An 18,937-nucleotide genomic window follows, 5' to 3' on the forward strand; every position below is an offset into this window, starting at 1 on the left:
CAGCAGGTCAGGCAGCATCCAGGGAACAGGAGAATCGACGTTTCGGGCATAAGCCCTTCTTACCTAAATGGAGTCAAGTTAGGTAAAGGGGCAGTACAAAGAGATCTGGGTGTTTTTGTACACCAGTCAATGAACGCAAGCATGCAGGTACAGCAGGTAGTGAAGAAAGCAAATAGCATACTGGCTTTCATAACAAGAGGGATTGAGTATAGAAGCAAAGAGGTTCTTCAGCTGTACAGGGCCCTGGTGAGACCACACCTGGAGTACTGTGTGCAGTTCTGGTCTCCAGATTTGAGGAAAGACATTCTGTTATTGAGGGAGTGCAGCGTAGGTTCACGAGGTCAATTCCTGGATTGGCAGGACTATCTTATGTTGAAAGATTGGAGGGACTGAGCTTGTATACCCTTGAGTTTAGAAGACTGAGAGGGGATTTGATTGAGATGTATAAGATTATTAAAGGATGGGACACTCTGGAGGCAGGAAACATGTTTCCGCTGATGGGTGTGTCCCGAACCAGAGGACACAGCTTAAAAATAAGGGGTAGGCCATTTAGGACAGAGATGAGGAGAAACGTCTTCACCCAGAGAGCGGTGGGTGTGTGGAATGCTCTGCCCCAGAAGGCAGTGGAGGCCCAGTCTCTGGATTCGTTTAAGAAAGAGTTGTATAGACCTCTCAAGGATAGTGGAATCAAGGGTTATGGAGATAAGGCAGGAACAGGATACTGATTGAGGATGATCAGCCATGATCATAATGAATGGTGGTGCAGACTCGAAGGGCAGAATGGCCCACTCCAGCACTTATTGTCTATTGTCTAACAGGTCCCTTCTTCTCCAGTACTGGTACCAATGTCTCATGAATTCAAACCCATTTCTCCCTCACCAATCTTGGAGCCACCTCCTAGCTGTTCATACTCCCTTAACAGAACCTCTGCTCTAGTCTTGTTTATGTCATTGGTACCTATGTAGATCACAACCACTGGATCTTTACCCTCCCACTCGAAGTTCCTCTGTAGTCCAGATAAGATATCCCAAACCCGAGCCTCAAGCAGGCCACACAACCTTTAGGATTCTTCGATCATGATCACAGGGAACAGTGTTTATACCTCTAACTATGCTATCCCAATCACAATATTTCTCTTCTGTCTCCCCACTTTAATGGCTCCCTGCACCACAGGGCTGCGGTCAGTCAGCTCATCCTCCCTGCAGTCCCCATTCCCGTCCACACAAGGAACAAAACTGTTGAACCTGTTGGACAAGAACAGAGACTGAGGCTCCTGCAATTCTACCTCCTGGATCCCTCTACCTGCCTCACTCACAGCCATACCCTCCTGTCCCTGACCACTGGTTGAATTCGAGTTACTCTATGGAGTGTGACAGTCTCCTGAAACACAGCAACCAGGTAGCTCTCCTCCTCCCTGATGTGTTGCAATGTTTGAAACTCAGAGTCCAGCTCATCAACTCTGAGCCAAGTTCTTCCAGCAATCAACATTTAGTACAATCATGGTCACTGGGAACCACGATGGGGTCCACTAGTTGGACCGAGGGGTCTGTTTCCATGCTGTACATCTTTGACTCTATGACTGATGTCAAATATCTATTCAACTTCTCCAACTTTTCTTTTTTCCCCGATCACTTCTCCAGCCTCATTTTCCAGTGGTCCAATGTTTACTCTTCTCTCTCTGCGAGCTTTTATATATCTTTTAAGAAGTTCTTAGTTTTTTTTCTTTTGTTACTAGTTGGCTTCCCTCGTAATTCATTTTCTGCACCTTTTATTGGTTTTTTTAAGTTATCTTTTGGTTTTTAAAGGCTTCCCAATACCTGTTTCCTACTAACCTTTGTCACATTGCATGCATTTTTCTCTTGCTTCTATTCTTTGCCTGGTTGCCTCATCCTCCCCTTAACATGTTTCTTCTTCAGAGGGATGAATTTCTTCTGTGCCTTCCAAATTATCATTCCCCCACCACCCAAAAATACCACCATTACAGCTTCACTATCTCCTCTGTTAGACTTCCCTTCTGATTAACTCTGGTCAGCTCCTCCCTCGTGTATTTTGGTTACCTTTACTCAATTGTAATATAATTACATCTGATTCTAGTTTCTCTCTCGCAAACTGCAGGGTGAATTCTATCGTATTGTGGTCACTGCCCCCTATTGGTTCCTTGACCTTCTGCTCCCTAATCAAGTCAGACTCATTATACATCACCCAGTCCAAAATAGCCTGTTCCCTCATGGAATCTACCACACGTTCCTCCAAAAAAATCATCTTGTCAACGTTCCATGAATTTCTTTTCTTGGTATTTGATTTTGTTTTGTTGCATGTACTGAGATACAGTGTAGTGTATTGTTTTGCATGCTAATCGGACAAATCATGACTTCCAGAAGCACATCAGTATTACATTCTGTTCTAGAACAGAATGCAGAATATAGTGTTATAGCTACAAAGAAGGCGCCAAGAAAGATCAATTCTAATATATGAGATGTCCATTCATAAGTCTGATAACAGCAGGGAAGAAGGTGATCTTAAATCTTTTTCAAGCTTTTTTATCTTCTGCCCATTGGAAGTGCATGGAAGAGAGTATAACCAAGGTGGGAGGAGGTCTTTTTGATTATGTTGGTTGCTTTCCTGAAGCAGTGGGCAGTATAGATGGAGTCAATGGGTAGAAGGCTGGTTTGTGTGATGGACTGGACTGCATTCGCAACACTGTAATTTCTTGTGGTCTTGGGCAGAGCTGTTGCTATACCAAGCTGTGATGCATCCACATAGGATGCTTTCTGTGGTGCATCAATTAAAATTGGTAAGTGTCATTGTAGATATGCCGAATTTCCTTAGTCTCCTGAGGAAGTAGAGGCATGAGTGTGTTTTCTTGACTATAGCTTCTTAACTATGGTGTAGCAAAACTGGACGTGCTGGATTATAATCAATTGCATAATGTAGGTTTTGCTTTTGAATGGTCAGATCCCTTCTCTGGTGAATGGATCAGGACAGATTGTTGGTGATATTTACTCCCAGAAACTTGAAGCACTTGACCATCTCCACCTCAACACCACTAATACAGACAAGGGCGTGTTCTCCATTCGTCTTCCTGAAGTTGATGACCATTTCCTTCATTTTGCTGACATTGAAGGAGAAATTGTTGTCTTTACACCATGCCACGAAGCTCTCTAACTCTTTCCTGTTTTCTGTCTCGTTGTTGTTTAAGATCTGACCCACTATGGTGGTCTTATCATCAAACTTGTAAATGGAGTTATTGCGGAATTTGGCCAAGCAGTCATGAGTGTATGAGGAATATAGTAAGGGCTGAGTACGCAGCCCTGCGGGGCACCGGTGTTGAGAATTATTGTGGAGAAGATGTTGTCTCCTATCCTTACTGTTTACGGTCTGTGGATCAGGAAGTTGATGATCCAATTGCAGGGTGGAGAGCAGACTCCTGGGTCTTGGAGTTTGGAGATGAATTTGGCTGGAATTATGGTGCGTTGAGGGTGGAGCTAAAATCAATAAATAGGAGTCAGATATAGGTGTCCTTGTTCGCCACATGTTCCATGGATGAGTGAAGGACCAGGGAGATGGCTTCTGCTGTGGATTTGTTGCAATGGTAGGCAAATTGTAGTGGATCAAGGCAATCTGGGAGGCTGGACTTCATGTGTTCCATTGTTAACTTACTGAAAGATTTGTAGTCTTTTGGTGTCTCCATCCTGACTTCCTCAACAGACTAAAGTGCATTCCATCTGGACTGCAAGACAAGTGTACTCTTGTTCTGTCATTATCACAGGCCCACTCCTAGCATTCCCCCACACCAACAGCAACCCTCCCCCACCTCCCAGGTTGCAAGAATCGATGCTCACTGTGAGCAACGGCAGGGGTATTTCTCAACTTCCAGCATTTCTGTTAACAGAAATGTGAAATGATCTTGTTTAAGGATCATAAGTTAATGATTTTTCTTTATTATTCAACGATGCTAAAGACCAAAAAGTACAATTAACATTGTTTCAGTTTCATTTTTGCACAAATTCCTTTTTTATTAGCAGAACATAAAATATTCAGTCTACTTGGTACAATTCAACAAGAAAATAATCAGCTTCCTCTGAATAACCATATTTTCAAATGCATCCTTACATATTGGAGTGGGTGGGAATGAAGCGAAATTTAAATTTGCTAGTCTTCTAGTTCATGAACTATATGTCTAACTTGTATAATATTTAAGAATTTTTAAATATTTTGTTTTTTGGTGATACAAAATTGGACATGCTTGATTATAATCAATTGCATAGTGCAGGTTTTGCTTATAAATGGTCAGATCGCTTCTCAAATACAAACTGCTTATCAGTCAAGGAATTCTTATGAAATATCTTGCATAGCTGATACCTATACACTTCTTGGTTTATATGTATGTTTAGAGAATAGTAACAATGCTATTAGAGATATTGGTTTCAAACCAAGGTTTGTATTTAATCATTTTTATTTATCTGCCTGAATGTAGTCATTTGTGGATTTCAAATCATATGTATAGGTAAGGTACCTAGCAGAAGAGATGAGTGTCTCCATATTACAGCAGGTAGGTATGGCTACGAGAACAGGAGAGTGAGGAAAGATAGGCCAAGCTGGTGTGCTCCTGGTACCCTCTTTAACAATTCAAGACCTGCAGAGGCCAGTATGGAGGCAGGCCATTTGTTTCCTTCTGGTGAAAAATATGATGACTGATCTTTTTAATATGTGTAGAATTTTTTAATAAACAAACTGAAATTATTCTTAAATGTCGAGACTGCTGTTGCAAGGGCGTGGTTGCAAGTCATTTTAACTGAATACATTTATCAGTGTCTTATTAACTAGTTGACATTTTTCTTCCTGTCACTACCAAGAAATTTATTATACTACACTGCAGATGGATTGATGTAGGTTTAGAAAACCAAACAGACTGGTTGTTAGAGTAAAACATTCAAACTATTTTTATGCAGTGTCATTTTTTTAAAGGAATTTTCCATCTGTCATGTTTTATGAAAATATAGAAAGTATGTCTTGCTTCTGAAGATCTTAGTCCCACAATGGGTCAGTTGAGCAAAGTTTGATAATATTCCATTTTACTTTATTCATTATAGAGTATTCACCATCTGAATATTTGATCTCTTTACTGACCTAAAACTTAAATCCACAGTTTCATGGTAAAGTACGACCTTGGTAAAGGCGCTTTTTTAGGTAGTGATCTAATTTTGTACCGTGTCTGCACACTCCCCTCTGTCCATTTGTTTCATCAGTGCAGCTATTTCCTGCCTAAATGTTGTGAAATATTTAATTAAAAAATTGCATATATATTAAATACTAAAGTTAATCATGCTCAATTATTTTTATTTTAAAGTTTTTGAGGGAATTTCGCATAACTTACGTATCACTACTTTTTAGATTGGCATGCCAATTGTCTTGCTAGTTGTCGTTACTTGACTAAGTTAGAGGTGCCATGTTCTGATGATCCTCTGTGACCAATATTAAAGCTTACTCACTGAATAAGTGTCAAGTATACTCTGTGGAATTTTATTGTTCACCTTCAGTTTTTAAAAAAATGACTGAAGGGGTTTCATTAAAAGGTGGCTTGAGGCTGAAGACTGACATCTGACAGTTACTATGTAAACCATGGACAATATGGTTTTGATTTGAACCTCACCAGGGTCATTTTTCAAAGCATTGAGGAGATTGGTTTGCTGTAAACAGCTTTAGTTTTTCTTTCATCCAATTTTCACACTTCTATATTTTTGTTTCTGTTCTGTTCAGTAAAGTAATACTATTAATTTCCAACAAGTTAAAGTTGATATATTAGATAGCATGGAAAGTGTATTTAATTGCACAAAAATATACTACAATAGATTAAGTGCGGTATTAAATTTATAGAAGATTTCCATCACTTTAGCCATTCTTTCTATTAATCTGAATAGAAAATTTGCATCTAATGTTTTCAGTTTTTTTTTAAAATTAGCAATTTAGAGCAAAAACGTATGGAACCCAGTCGGACAGATGGGCTTGTAATGCATAATACAGGCTTGTAATTAACCTACAAGATTTTCTCATTTTAAACAAATTGTTGCAGAAGATCTGCTTTTTTTAATCTGGGTCATATTTAGATGGAAACAAATGCTAACACGTAGCAATATAGCTTTGTATTCTATCTCGATCTGATTCTTTAAATTCTGCATATGAAGAAAAGATAGTGGTCATGCATTTGGAATGCTAACTTTTTAAGGTAATATATTCCTCTAACTGAAGCAAAACAAAATTAACATTTTTGATATATCACTGCAAAAACAAATTGTGGTAGTAAACATTGGTTTGTGAACTTAACAGTTGATCACAGCTGTGGGAGCTGGACAGCAATCATTAAAATAAAACTGCAACTTAAAAGAAGTGCTTTCAAAATTCAAATTGTTTGTATCTACTCTGTAAGCAAGAACGTTTTAGGTTTGCTTTCTTCCAAGTTGCAGATTTCTACTATTCTAGGCAGTCATTCTTGTCTTTTTTTTGTCATATTTATCTGGTGTAAACAATTTTTTTTATGAAATGTTCTCCAAATGCATTTTTGATAGCAGTTTGGCTATCTGTATTCTAAAATTGTTTTTGTTATCCTGAAGGTGGGAATTCATTCTATTGTGTTTCAACATTGGAAAAATCCAAAGCACTTCACCTTTATCACCTCTTTGCAGAGCATCAGTCTTATTTTTTTCGTAAGATAAGAAACTTTTGTCCATGCAGACAGGCAAAATTGATTGTGACTCTCTTCCATCACATTTTAATAATGGCAGTCTCTTCATTCTCATTTCAATGGCAGCTGCAATTTACAGGGCAGTATCTCAGACATCTTTTCTATTGGCAGAGTGCAGTGTATGTGTTTTTTTCTCCTCCCCTCTGTCACATCAAGGAATGCTTCTAGTAATATAGTGAATTTAAGCTACTATGACAGTGTTGAGGGAAAGTGTTTCTTTTCTGGACCTAGCTAAATGGTGCTCTGTAACATTGATTTGTTACAAAGCCACTAGAGAATTGATGTCATCCATAGTGATGGTAGCAATGTTGTTTTATGCAGATATAGCGTAAGATCCAAATGTTCATATAATTTTCCCTAGATCTTTTTACCAAAAATCTCGATCTGTGATAGATCTTGCAAACAAAGTTATATAAATATAAGTTGCATCGTTCTGCTCAAATAATCATATTAAGTCAGTAAAACAGAAGGAAACTCTGATCTAGGAACATAGTCAGAAAAACACTTATTTTAATGTTTAGGCACTGATGTATTTGCTTTGTGATCAGATGGCAGTGAAGCAAGGAGAAACCTTTTGTGTGAATGAACTGCTTATGTGAAAATGCATCCATAATGTAATCACTGGGACCGGAAGGGGCCATACTGTGTTTGAAAGGAGACAATGGAATCTGGCCATATCTACATTGCTGAAATAGAGTTCATCAGCGATTCAGCCCTTTGACTGCGGTTGTCATGCAAACTTCCTACTTTGATCAGTAGAGGGTGGCAGGAGGGACTCGCATAGGCCTGCGGATGTATCTCCTCTGTTTACCCTGTACTTGGCTTCAATTGAAACCCTTCCGGAGAAAGCAACGGGGTTCATTTTGCACCTTGACCTGTCTAGACAGTTAAAACTTTTTGTCCAGTTACTAAGCTAAAAGGCTATTCTGACCTCTTGTGCACTCTTTGTGGCAATTCACCCTAGGAGTATAGGTGTTGACTGGAGGTCTTCTTAAATTTGGTGAAGGGGGAGGAGATGAGACAATTCTGCAGCATTTATTCCAGGAAATGAAAACTGAGACTGTAGACCTGACTGACTTTTGGGCCTTGTTTTCTCCACTGAATCCTGAACAAGGATTAAGCAGCTGCTAGCAAACAAATGAACAGTGTCTAGACTGACCAGTCATTGAGCAAACTAGTTGTGGTGATCTACTAACTTAATTTTCTGAAGTGATATTTTTGTTCAAATTTTTTTGTAAGCTTTGATTGGACCAAAAATGTATTTGAAATGAACAAAGATGGCAAAAGCAAATACTAGGACATCTTTCAACTTGAGTTGCATTGTTAGTTTTAGTTTTGAGTTTTTAAAAAATGCGTAACGCATTGTTCATATTCTCTGTTTTCCTGCAGATTCCATATGCTAAGTCAGAGACTCACTTACTTGAACTCTTTGAAACTATATGTTCAAACATGGATGATTATGCATTATATGTGGATCCAGAGACCCAGAAGAAGACTTACATGAGATTTGCTCCAAGGGATTCTGAGAAACTGGGTTCAGTAGATTTTAAGAATTTCAAGTTTGATCCTGAAAATTCTAAATCACTAAAGTTTGTGGTAAGGATTTTTTTTGTGTGTGAACAGGCAGCTATTACAGCAGAGGGCACCAGAACTTCAGCTCATGAAATCTGCATTTAAAATTATGCTATTAAGGTTTCATATTTTATTAAAAGTAAACCAAAAAAAGTGTGATAATTGAACGGCTATTAGCTGGTGATCATATTTTTGCAGTTTCATGTTCTGTTATTTTAATGTGAAAATATTACAAGATGGTCTTTGCTATATTGGTTAGATGTAGGGAATAGAAAATGGCAGCAGGTAACAAAGGAACACCTAGAATTATATGTGTTTCATTTCAAAATGAACAAAACAAATTGTACTTTAATGTGATCTTACTGTTTCTGGGTCTTAGTGTGAAAGTATACTGGAAGAATATGAAGAGGAAATAATTTCTCTGTTTGCCCACGAGGCAGACCATGTGGCTGACAAGCTGTGCAGTGAGAAATCAGGTACTGCATCTTGTGTGGATATTATACTTCCTTTTGTCAGTTTCTTGTAGCTATATTGTATTGGTTACGTTGAATGGGAGAGAAATCTTTTAATCTGATTAAATAGTTTGGGTCATTACTTGCACATGTAAGTTTCTTCTGTTAAGGTACCATTAGCCAAACGGAACTTTTGCCTAATTTTTGATATTTATAGCCAGTTCAAACCATGTTGTTTGATATGCAACTTAAAACTCCGGTCAATAAATTCTTTTTTATAAACAGAATCAACTATAGTTTACTGGTAAGTAGATATACTGTGTTTTTAGATAATTGTATCCCACTGTTTGTGACTGGTTCCATTAGTATTCAGAAAAGCTGCGTGCTGAAAATCCCCTTAGCTGAAATGAGATTCTTTAGGGAATAAATGGCTAAAATCTCAATTTTCTTTTGATTAGAGTCTATCGTTAATAACTAATATACTTTTTCATCCGTGGTGTTGGTAATGAAAAGGTGATGAATCGTAATGTTAATTTCAAATAGTTAAAAGCTGCAAAGCTTTAAATTCAACAACATTTCACTTGATGTGTTTTAGTATGTCTGATAATAGCTGTTTTTTGCTAATTCTTCAAGCCATTTCTTATGTTTCTCACTAGTGCCATTGTTTTATTTCAAGCTATGGTTAAATTGCCTTGAGAATCTAAATAATCTTTAATATTTAGTTATGTATTTTGCTGTTTAATTTTAACTAAAGATCTAGGTTAGTTCACTAGAATCAGCAAAAATAAAGTTTGAAAAACATTATAGCTTGGGAGAATTAGTTCTCCTGCAAAACACTGTTGATTATTAGTTTGTTGTTAGAATTTCTAATTCAATTTGCACAAATGAAGAGGTAAGTTGGTACATATTTGTAACAGACTAAAGTAAGCTGTAGTCACATAAAGTGCACCTGACATTGAAGATGAAAAATAATTCTCTTTTGTAGTTCAGAATCTCAAAAATTGATTTTTTCATGCTGTTTATTTTCAATGAGATTAATTAGTAATATAGTAGGAATATTTAAATAGGTCTCTATATACTGTCTGATAAGATCTTCAATTCATAAAAATTGAGTCTGATCTTTCAAGTCAGCCCTTGTCTGTTTCTGTAAATGTAGTTATAGTGAACCTTTTTTATTTTGTATGTTTAACAAGCTATTAAACAAACATAGCAGACTGAAATGTCCTTTCATATTCTGCATAGGTGAAACTTTACAGTTTAAAAATGATTTGTACTTTGAACTCATAGTCTCACACCAATATAATTTTAAATTATCTCCACGGGTTTTGGAATATTTGGAGTACTTAAAACATTTTAAAATTAAAAGAACAGCTTTTTTCCCAACATGGTTCACATAAAAATATAAAACTGTTTTCAGAGGTTTGCTGCGATCTTTAAGGCAAGAACTGCAGAACATATCAACCAAAAATTTGGGTTTTGAATTAACTTTAAGATTTATGTTTTGAATCACCTTTAAGGCATTGTAGAGGTACTAAATGTGAAGGTCTGTTTACCTCCAATGTAATAATTTTAGTGAAGTACTTCTTTAAATAGTGCCAAATGACGTTGAGTTTTGGATTGTTTGTAACAGGTGGTTAATAAGTGTCTGTTCCACTGTTTCCTCAGGCTTTCACAGCCTCAAAAAATCAAAACAATTGACTTTTGGAAAAACTACTACTTAATGCAAGACGCAATAAGACTTTTGTTTAAAAATTGCTTTTTGCCCAAGCTAAATCTTTTAATGTTGATCCTTTTAAATATATTATTAAAGTTAACCTCATGCAAAACTTAAGCTATTAAAGTATCATAGATATTGGAATATTTCATACTATTTCATGAATAATATCAAAAATATAAACTTGAAATACTTATTTATTTGTCTTTTCCTTAAACCAGAGATATGTGATCTATCTGGACAAAGTTTCCATTCTGATCTATAATCCTGCAAAGAACTGGTGCATATCAAGTTGGACTAGGAGAATTATAAATGACTGCATCAACAGCTGGCGAATTTACACTGGACCAGGGCTACTGCTCTGAATTTGTTGTCTGCTCTTCAATAACTACTAATTCAGATACTTTCATTATGGTTGTTCTTTTGATAACTCTTGATTTGTTCTAGTGTTCTCATTACCCTCAATTTTATTAAACAGATTTTATAACCACGAGGAGTTTTGATTAAATCAATAATCTAAATTTGGAAAGATTTTTAGCTTAACACGGGAACCAGAAAATAATACTTACTACTTTTCCTCTCTTGTTCAAATAAATTATGTGATGATTTTTCACTAGGATTATTGCCAATTTTATAATCTATGCCTCCAAATAAAAATACAATTTTCTTCTGAAACAGTGGATTTGTTTGAGTTTTATTCTAGTTATCGGGATTGTTGTTTTCCTTGCAGCTTATGCATTAAATATTTAAAGGGTGCACAGCAGTCTCTGAATCCAAAATCTAACTTTTGTGTTATCCTTTGATTGTTCTGCAAACTTTTAGACTGGGTTTGCCCATTTCAGCTTGGCTGTTTGATATTCTTGGTCAAAATTAAATAACTGTTAATGTGCTGTAAATATCATGTCACATGAAGTAGAAGTCTTTTCATTCTACTGAAGGAGCACAAATTTTCATTTCTCAATTAATTTTTTTTTTGCCTTAACTCATTTATTTCCAATTTGTATCATTTATGAACATTTTTGTGATATCAAACTGAAACTAATGTATTTAGCTCAAAATATTTTTAAATCCACTGTCTGCTTAGTACATTTTAATATAGTTCTAACATTTTAGTGTAAATAAAAATCTACATTCATTTTGAATTTTAGTGCCTTTAAACTTTTAAATTATTTTAAATTGATGTTTAGGCTGTTCACACTGCTCATTTTGAACCAGAATATGTCTTAAGAGCAAACCTTCCTTCAAATTAGATTCGTTTTCAATTATGCACACATCTTGAGTGGATTTTTTTAAATGCACTCTTCAATGGATTAGAATAAAAGGAAGACAATGTGCAAGTGTCAGTAAATGTGTTTTTATGTTCAAATCGATGACTTTTTAGCAGATCTACAAGTAAACTTCATTGTCACTTAGTGAAACCAAAGATCCCTTAAAACGTGAAGCTGCTGTCATTGGCTCCATAATTGTTTCTTTATAATGCTGAAATTGACACATAATCTATGGTCAGGAGGTCAAAGTCTTAAAGAATGTCCAGTTTAAACAGGAACTTTCAATTTTGAAATCACCGAACAAGCTGAAAACTGATAAATGGTCTATTTAGCGGTTACCAGTTCACGATCTAGTAAGTAAATGTGTATTATGCAGATACTTTGAAATATTTTTCAATTCTTTGATAATCGCGGCAAACTTTCCCTACCGCGTTTATATTTGGAATTGTGCACGACTCCATTAATGCTGTGTACGTTCTCTTGTGTGTGTGTTTTTTGGGGGGGGAGAGCACATACTTGTAATTCAATGCAGAGTCCTGCTGGGAAGTGTAAACTCGTGGGAATTTTGTTCACGATGTCCCTTTTAAACGTATATTTGACCATTCGTTCTCCCCCCCCCCAATGAACTTTGTGAGGATAAGGCCATCGTTTGTGATCATTCAGAACGAAACATCCAGTTTTTTTTGGTTAACTGCTGGCTGGACGATAGCCCGCGAGGGCTTCCATTCTGGAAATTCTCGGCGTTAATGAGGAATTAAACCTTTGTTGTGACATGTGGCTTCGTGGTCATAGCTTTTAAGTCGAAGAAATCTTCTCAATCCGGGTTACTGGCCGAAATCTGTTTCGTGTATGTTTAATGCTTTTTAAATGGATAATTGTAAGTTTCCATGAGACTCTTTTATGTTAACCAACTCCAGAAAACAAGGTTACGGCTACTCTTCATTGTACATTTTCAGAGTATGCATTTCTCAATATACTGTGAACATACAAATGAATTCCCATATTAGAAATAAGTAGGTTTGTGAGATTGCGGCTTTTGTTTTAATTATACTCGATCTCTTCAACCCCCCCACCACCCACCCCCACCCTCCTTCCCGAGCCAAGATACTCCGGGTTCTTAGCTTCTCTTTCACCGCCTTCTGTGTGTAGTTGAAGCAATGATAATATATAGTTTTTAAAGCACATTGTCACTACAGTTACATTGAAACAGCCATTACCCATTCTACCAATCACCAAAATCAATATTCGAAAGGCCCGATTGTGAAACTGGTGGAATGGACTTAGTTTAGCATCTGCAAACTAGATAGATAAATGCTTATTTCCTTCTGTTCCTATACGCCTTGGCAGGGGAGCTTAGCAAGGTCAGTGACACAGCTGCTAAGGCTTTGGGTGGAAGAGAGGGAGTATCTTTCTTTAGACTGGCCTAGTCTGTATGAAGGACTATTTTGTAAAATAACCTAAATTCAATATCATTGAACCAGGAGGTCCACCTCAATCAGAACTGCAGCAAAGTGGCTCTCTACAGTCTGACAAAGTTCAGCCTCTGAGCTGCAGCATTAACTTGTATTCTAACAAGATTAAAATATATTTGTCCTGGGGATTAGCATACTTAAATCCCCCTTCCCCTTTTTTGGTGGTGGCAGTTCTTTGATCTGTGTTGCATGGCAAGAGTCTGGCTTGGTCCTGGCCATCCGAGTGCCAAGTGTGAAATCGGCCTGATGTCATCCCTATTCTTCACTTTTACATCTTTCACCAGTTTAATTATATTTCCGCCACAAAAGACTGGCGCTTCATTGCATATTCAAGTTGGACAAGGAAGCATTAAAAAGTGTGGGTGAAATAACTGAGGGGGGAAGGGATCGCTTTTGTGTTGAAGACAGCTAGTGGGACCCAAAAAAACTTTCCTGCTATTTATTTTGTTTTCACTTCCCCGCCCCCAATACACTCTACCCCGAATGCTTTAAAACTATAACACTACCTTTCCTGTGAGCGTGAGATGTCGTAAAACAAAAAATATTTAAGATGGCCCGTTGTAGTTCTTAACCGAAACGTTTTCTTACGCACCGCCATTTGCAATACTTGTTTGGAAAGTCACTGGGAATAATCCATTTTAGTTCATCACCGCGGGTTTAGATTGGTTAAAGAGGGATTGATAGGAACATGTCAGCTCGACAGTTTGACGAGAAGCTGTAAGAGATCGCGAGTTTTATTTAGAGGCGCGGGGATGAGAGGAAACGAACCACCTGCAGTTGTGGCAGGAGCTTTGACCTTCACCCCAGTCTCCTGGCCACTGATTCCATTCACAGTGTCTGAGAGGCACAGTTGCTCCCCACTTGTACAGGACCAGGCTCATCAAGGCAGTGACCATTGGGCGTAACTTCCACATACAAGCTAAGCAAGAATAGAAATGCAGATTACTTCTTTAGCATTTGATACCGGGTCAATGCTGGGAAATGCTCTGCTCTGACAGCTTGTATTGTCTGAGATTTTCTGTAACGTTTCCCAGTCTCTGTACTTAGTAGAGAAAGGTAGGAACGAGTGGAACTTAATGTGGTTTGGCGAGGAAATAGAGGTACTCATGGTGTGAAGGGCAAACGGCACCTCCTATTTTCCTGACAGGAGCTCCCCTATGGTGCGAATAGAAAATTCATATGATTAGAACTTCCTGCCTCAGACCAAATTAAAAAAATGGAGAAAATGCTGAAAGCAATTGGCCCAAAACTTTGTAAAAGAAAAACCTCCATCAAATATACACGTATAATTTATGACATCAAATTGACATTACACGTGTCATAACTGTTCAGATGTTTAATTTTGAAAGTTATTTGGAATATATTTTTAAACACAGAGAGGGAAATTTGAAATACGATCACGTAAATTAATAGTTGTAAAATATTAGAATCTATATTGGCTGCTTTTATATATCAAGAAAATAAAATATTGAGGATTTCAAAGTGGTGTCCTATGGTTCCCGCCTCCTAGAACTATTTCCTCTTCGCTCTCTCTCTTGACATTTCCAAATATTTGAACCCGAAATATATTTTTCTGCTGTTTTTTTTTGTCATAAAATATCACATTTAATAGGGTAGCAAAGAAAGAAGTAGATTTTCTATTTAATCCAAAGGTTTTTGAATTAACGTGAATGTCAGTATTTTGACAAGTATTGCAAAGTCGTCAATATAATTGCGTATATTAAAAGACAATGCACCGTCCGTTAACAACAAGAATATTAACTTGTCATTCAAATGATAATTCATTCGCCATATTAGGTTTAAATGAGATTTTTCAGTCGACGTAATGTTTCCAGGTATGATAAGCGCCAGCCGCAATCCGGATTTTACTTGTCGGCATTTTACACAGGCTCCCAAAATCTAAATATCGGCATTCAGTCTAACGGAACGGGGTCCTGAAATTGTTCTATTGAATGAATATACTTCCCCCACTTAATTAGGGTAATAATTGCCACCGCTCTTCAAACTTGCTGCACGTCTCGTTAAATGTGCAATAAAAACAGAAAATGCTGGATAAACTCAGCGAGTCTGGCAGCATCTGTGGAGAGAGAGTGTTAACATTTCGAATCCAAAGACATCTACAGAACTCCAATTTCTTAAGAATTTTCTGATTTTATTTCAGATTTCCAGCATCATCAGTACTTTGCTGTTATCCGTTAAACGTTGAAGTATTCAGAATTGAACAGTGATAGGAAGTTTGAACGTGGACTGCAATGTGAAACTGCGCTTTATTTTGCTAACAATGAAATTTCGCGTATGGAAAACTTTTCTTCATGTCCATTCCTGGAATGTTTTTAAACCTCAGCAGTACCCAAGAGTACAGAAAGTGTATTTGTACATTCTTGGGTACTTGAGCGGCTATGTTAATTCACATCTCTCAAAGCATTTACCATAGGTCTCTTCACCTCCTTGCCCCTTCTGTGACTTGTTTACCTAAAAACAATCCAATTAAACTTTCTCTTTTGAAGCTTCTGACTATAGTCATAGTTCACAGATGTTCTCTTTTTCAGTATTTAAATGCTGGCAATACTTTGGTAGAAAGAAGCCATTTGATTCTAAAATTAATTTTATGATCACCAAATCCGTTGAATAATTGGACTATTGTCTGGTAATGATTCATCAGAATGGTTTGAAAATCAGAAAGAGATTGTGCAAATTTATAATTTCTTTGTAATGCGTTCTCGTTTAATGTACCCTACCACGGGACTGTTTATTTTTAACCATAAATTTTATTTTCTCAGTGTGATATATGTGATTGTAACTAAGACCATAAAACTCCAGAGCTTGAGAGAATCGGTGGCAAATGCTTGTTTCTTTGCCCTCTTAAACTTACAGACCTATGCTTCTTTATTCGTCTAATGCACATCGATAAATGTACGTTTAGGTGGTGAGAGGAGCCAGGACATTTAATAGAAAAGCATTTAAGGTATTGTTAAACCCACACGCCCCTAATGTTTATTCACTTGACACAGAACACCGGCCATCATACTTAATCTATTTGGTTGACGAGTGATCACTTGTATCTTTGGTTCAGGTAACAAAATGTGATGGCGTTATAATTTCAATAGTATGCTCCCCAAACAATCCAGAACAACAAAATAAGTCCATTATTATTGATCAGATCCATGATTAGTTGCAATGTTATTGTGATATTTCTTAAACTCGTTTAATTAATAGTATCAAATAAACCAAAAATAAAATATTCCTTAAGAACGGTTAACATTCCCAATTATACCTCAAAAACTGATAAATTACATTTAAATGAGTACTTCTCAAAGAATAACGTTTTCTCTAAAAACGTATAGGACTACTAACTAAAGAATACAGATTCTGTCCGAGAACAAATCGTCTACAAATCTAATAAATACTACATAGTCCGAAATCAACAATTAGATTCACATGCTTTAAATTTGCACTTAACTCCAAAGAGAATCCACAAATATTACTGGCGTAGTAATAAATAGCCAGAAATGTTGGGTACACATGAAAACTACAGAACTTTGAAGATGAATTCTTCTTTCAGAATAAAATTGGCTAATTTTCAGATCTCTGCGATTAATTCATTTTAGCTTTTGGGAGAAATTTTCTTTTGCCGAACACCACGTGTGAATGTTCATTATTTATACAGCAAAAACGTAACGGGAAGCCTCAATGTATTTTACTCCCATCAAGACAATTAGGAATTGGTGGTAGAAACGCAATCCACAACTGCATTTCGGTCCCCCCACAAATGCTCAGTTAATTTCTTCTCGTCAAACGTTGGCAGCTGCTTGTGATCTTGAAAAGGATTTCTGCTGATTTCTACCGGAATAGTTGCCCCAGGTTCTTTTAGGGCGCAGGTCCCTTTAATTATAATCTGAAATCAAGCCTTTGTGCTTTTTAGAGAAAAACATCAGCTAAACCTTTATTAGTGATCCTTTTTTCTAACTTTAAAGAACGCTATGAGTCTTAACCAAAATAATTGAGTTCTGGACTTTATTTTACATTGTCTTTCCAAGTATTTATAAATCCTTTCTTCCACTTAAAAAAATATTTTACTTGGTTTCCCTTCCATTTTCAACAACGTGGCTTTATTCTCGTATTTCACCCATATTTGTTTTGGGAAGCATAATATGGAAAAGACACGGTCGATTGTTAAACACAGGGCCCGTATTTGCTACCGTAAGCAGTTTAACCAAGATCCGCAAATCCTTTTGTTTTCTGAAACTTTGCCTGACTGATAAAATGTTCTAGAATACTGTGTTGAATCTTTTATGAGCATTACAGGCCTTAACAATTGATTTCTTGTCCTTAAATAACATTCTATATATGTTCACATACAGACAACATACATTTAACCCAGTACGTCAATGCACAGCGTGGCGCCAAAGGCGGTATTTTGAACTTGTCACTTTATCTTTAGAATTAGAATTGGCTTTCTTGTCACATGTACTCACGTGAGTACAATGAAAAGTTTACAAGTCGCCACTTACGGCGCCATTTTAGGTACAAAGGTACCTAGGTACAGATTCTTAAATACACTGTGGGTAATTTTGAGAGAGCTTAGTTTACATATTTACTACACATGCGAATATCCAAGTGCATACAGTCAATTTATGAGTCATTTACAACTAGGTTTTCTTTCGGAAATGATTGAAGAGTACGCAATCGTTGCATTAAAGTTCCCATTGTTTGTAAACTGTGATCTTATGAAATAAAGATTGTTTTTATATGTATAATTCCCGTCTGGTGCTTATAGCCGTAATGGCATAACCTGCTCGCACCGAATTAGATTCGAACCTAATGTTGCAGGCTGTTTCCGAAAGAAGCGATAAAACGGTTCATCATTCAGAATCGTGTTGTATATTACACACTGCAAGAAACCAGCCAAAGCGAAGCTTAATTTTAGAGCGATTGGATGCAAAATTGCATACACAACCTTTGATGCTCATAAACTAGACTTTAAAAAGTGAGTCAATTGCTAAGAAACCGATTTTTTTTTGCCTGTACTCTATGGGAGCAAAGGGCTTCCATATTATCCGCATTCGGTTCTAAATGAAATATTACTGAATAAATGTTATGCCTGGGAGCGTACAATTGTTTATTTCTCCATAGTCGGAACAAAACACTTGTACAGGACAAATTTGAACGAATGATATATATAGTTTTTATATATATATAGAAAATTTTCACCGTTTTAAGTCTGGAATAATACAAATAAAATCACAGTCACAATATTATAACTTAGAATGTATACAGATTGAATACTTTTCTTTGATATCTAGTTGGCAAAGCGTTCCTACACGATTTGTATTCCTACCTACTGTATCTTGCTGTTCCTATTTCCCTATGAGTACTTTCTATTCTAGGCACTTGCTGCTAATTTCTGTTCTCTGTTAAACTTTTATCCACTGTCATTGTACTCACGCAGGTTTCACGGAAATCAAACATCTAACAAAAATCACGGAATTTCCCAGGGTCCAGTCTGTTGTTTATCTCCTATTTAACCAACACCAAGTAAAATGTGTAAAGTGTGAAGTTGAAGGCAACATAGGACGTTTTAAAATATAGTTCGCGTTCCCAGGTTTGCGTCTATTGCGGACAAAGTTACACCAATTTTACTAAGTTTAACGCAGCGAAAGCAAGTGTCATTTTACCAGGTATGACACTAGACAATGAGGGACCTCCACATCTCTGAA

The 18,937-nt window shown here is 36.7% G+C and overlaps 1 protein-coding gene across 2 annotated transcripts in view; it reads left to right on the top strand.

Moving 5' to 3' along the window:
* cnpy1 (canopy FGF signaling regulator 1) overlaps positions 1-11,155 on the top strand; it is a 78,707-nt gene extending 67,552 nt beyond the window's left edge. For both annotated transcript variants that reach the window (XM_043690716.1, XM_043690717.1), the window contains exons 3-5: positions 8,132-8,338; positions 8,694-8,790; positions 10,702-11,155. In XM_043690716.1, coding sequence (XP_043546651.1) covers positions 8,132-8,338; positions 8,694-8,790; positions 10,702-10,745 — 348 coding nt within the window. In that variant the 3' untranslated portion in view covers positions 10,746-11,155. The remainder of the gene's footprint in view (positions 1-8,131; positions 8,339-8,693; positions 8,791-10,701) is intronic.
* The last annotated feature ends 7,782 nt before the right edge of the window (positions 11,156-18,937 follow it).

Source organism: Chiloscyllium plagiosum, chromosome 5 (assembly GCF_004010195.1).
Source record: "Chiloscyllium plagiosum isolate BGI_BamShark_2017 chromosome 5, ASM401019v2, whole genome shotgun sequence".
Taxonomy (NCBI): Eukaryota; Metazoa; Chordata; class Chondrichthyes; order Orectolobiformes; family Hemiscylliidae; genus Chiloscyllium; species Chiloscyllium plagiosum.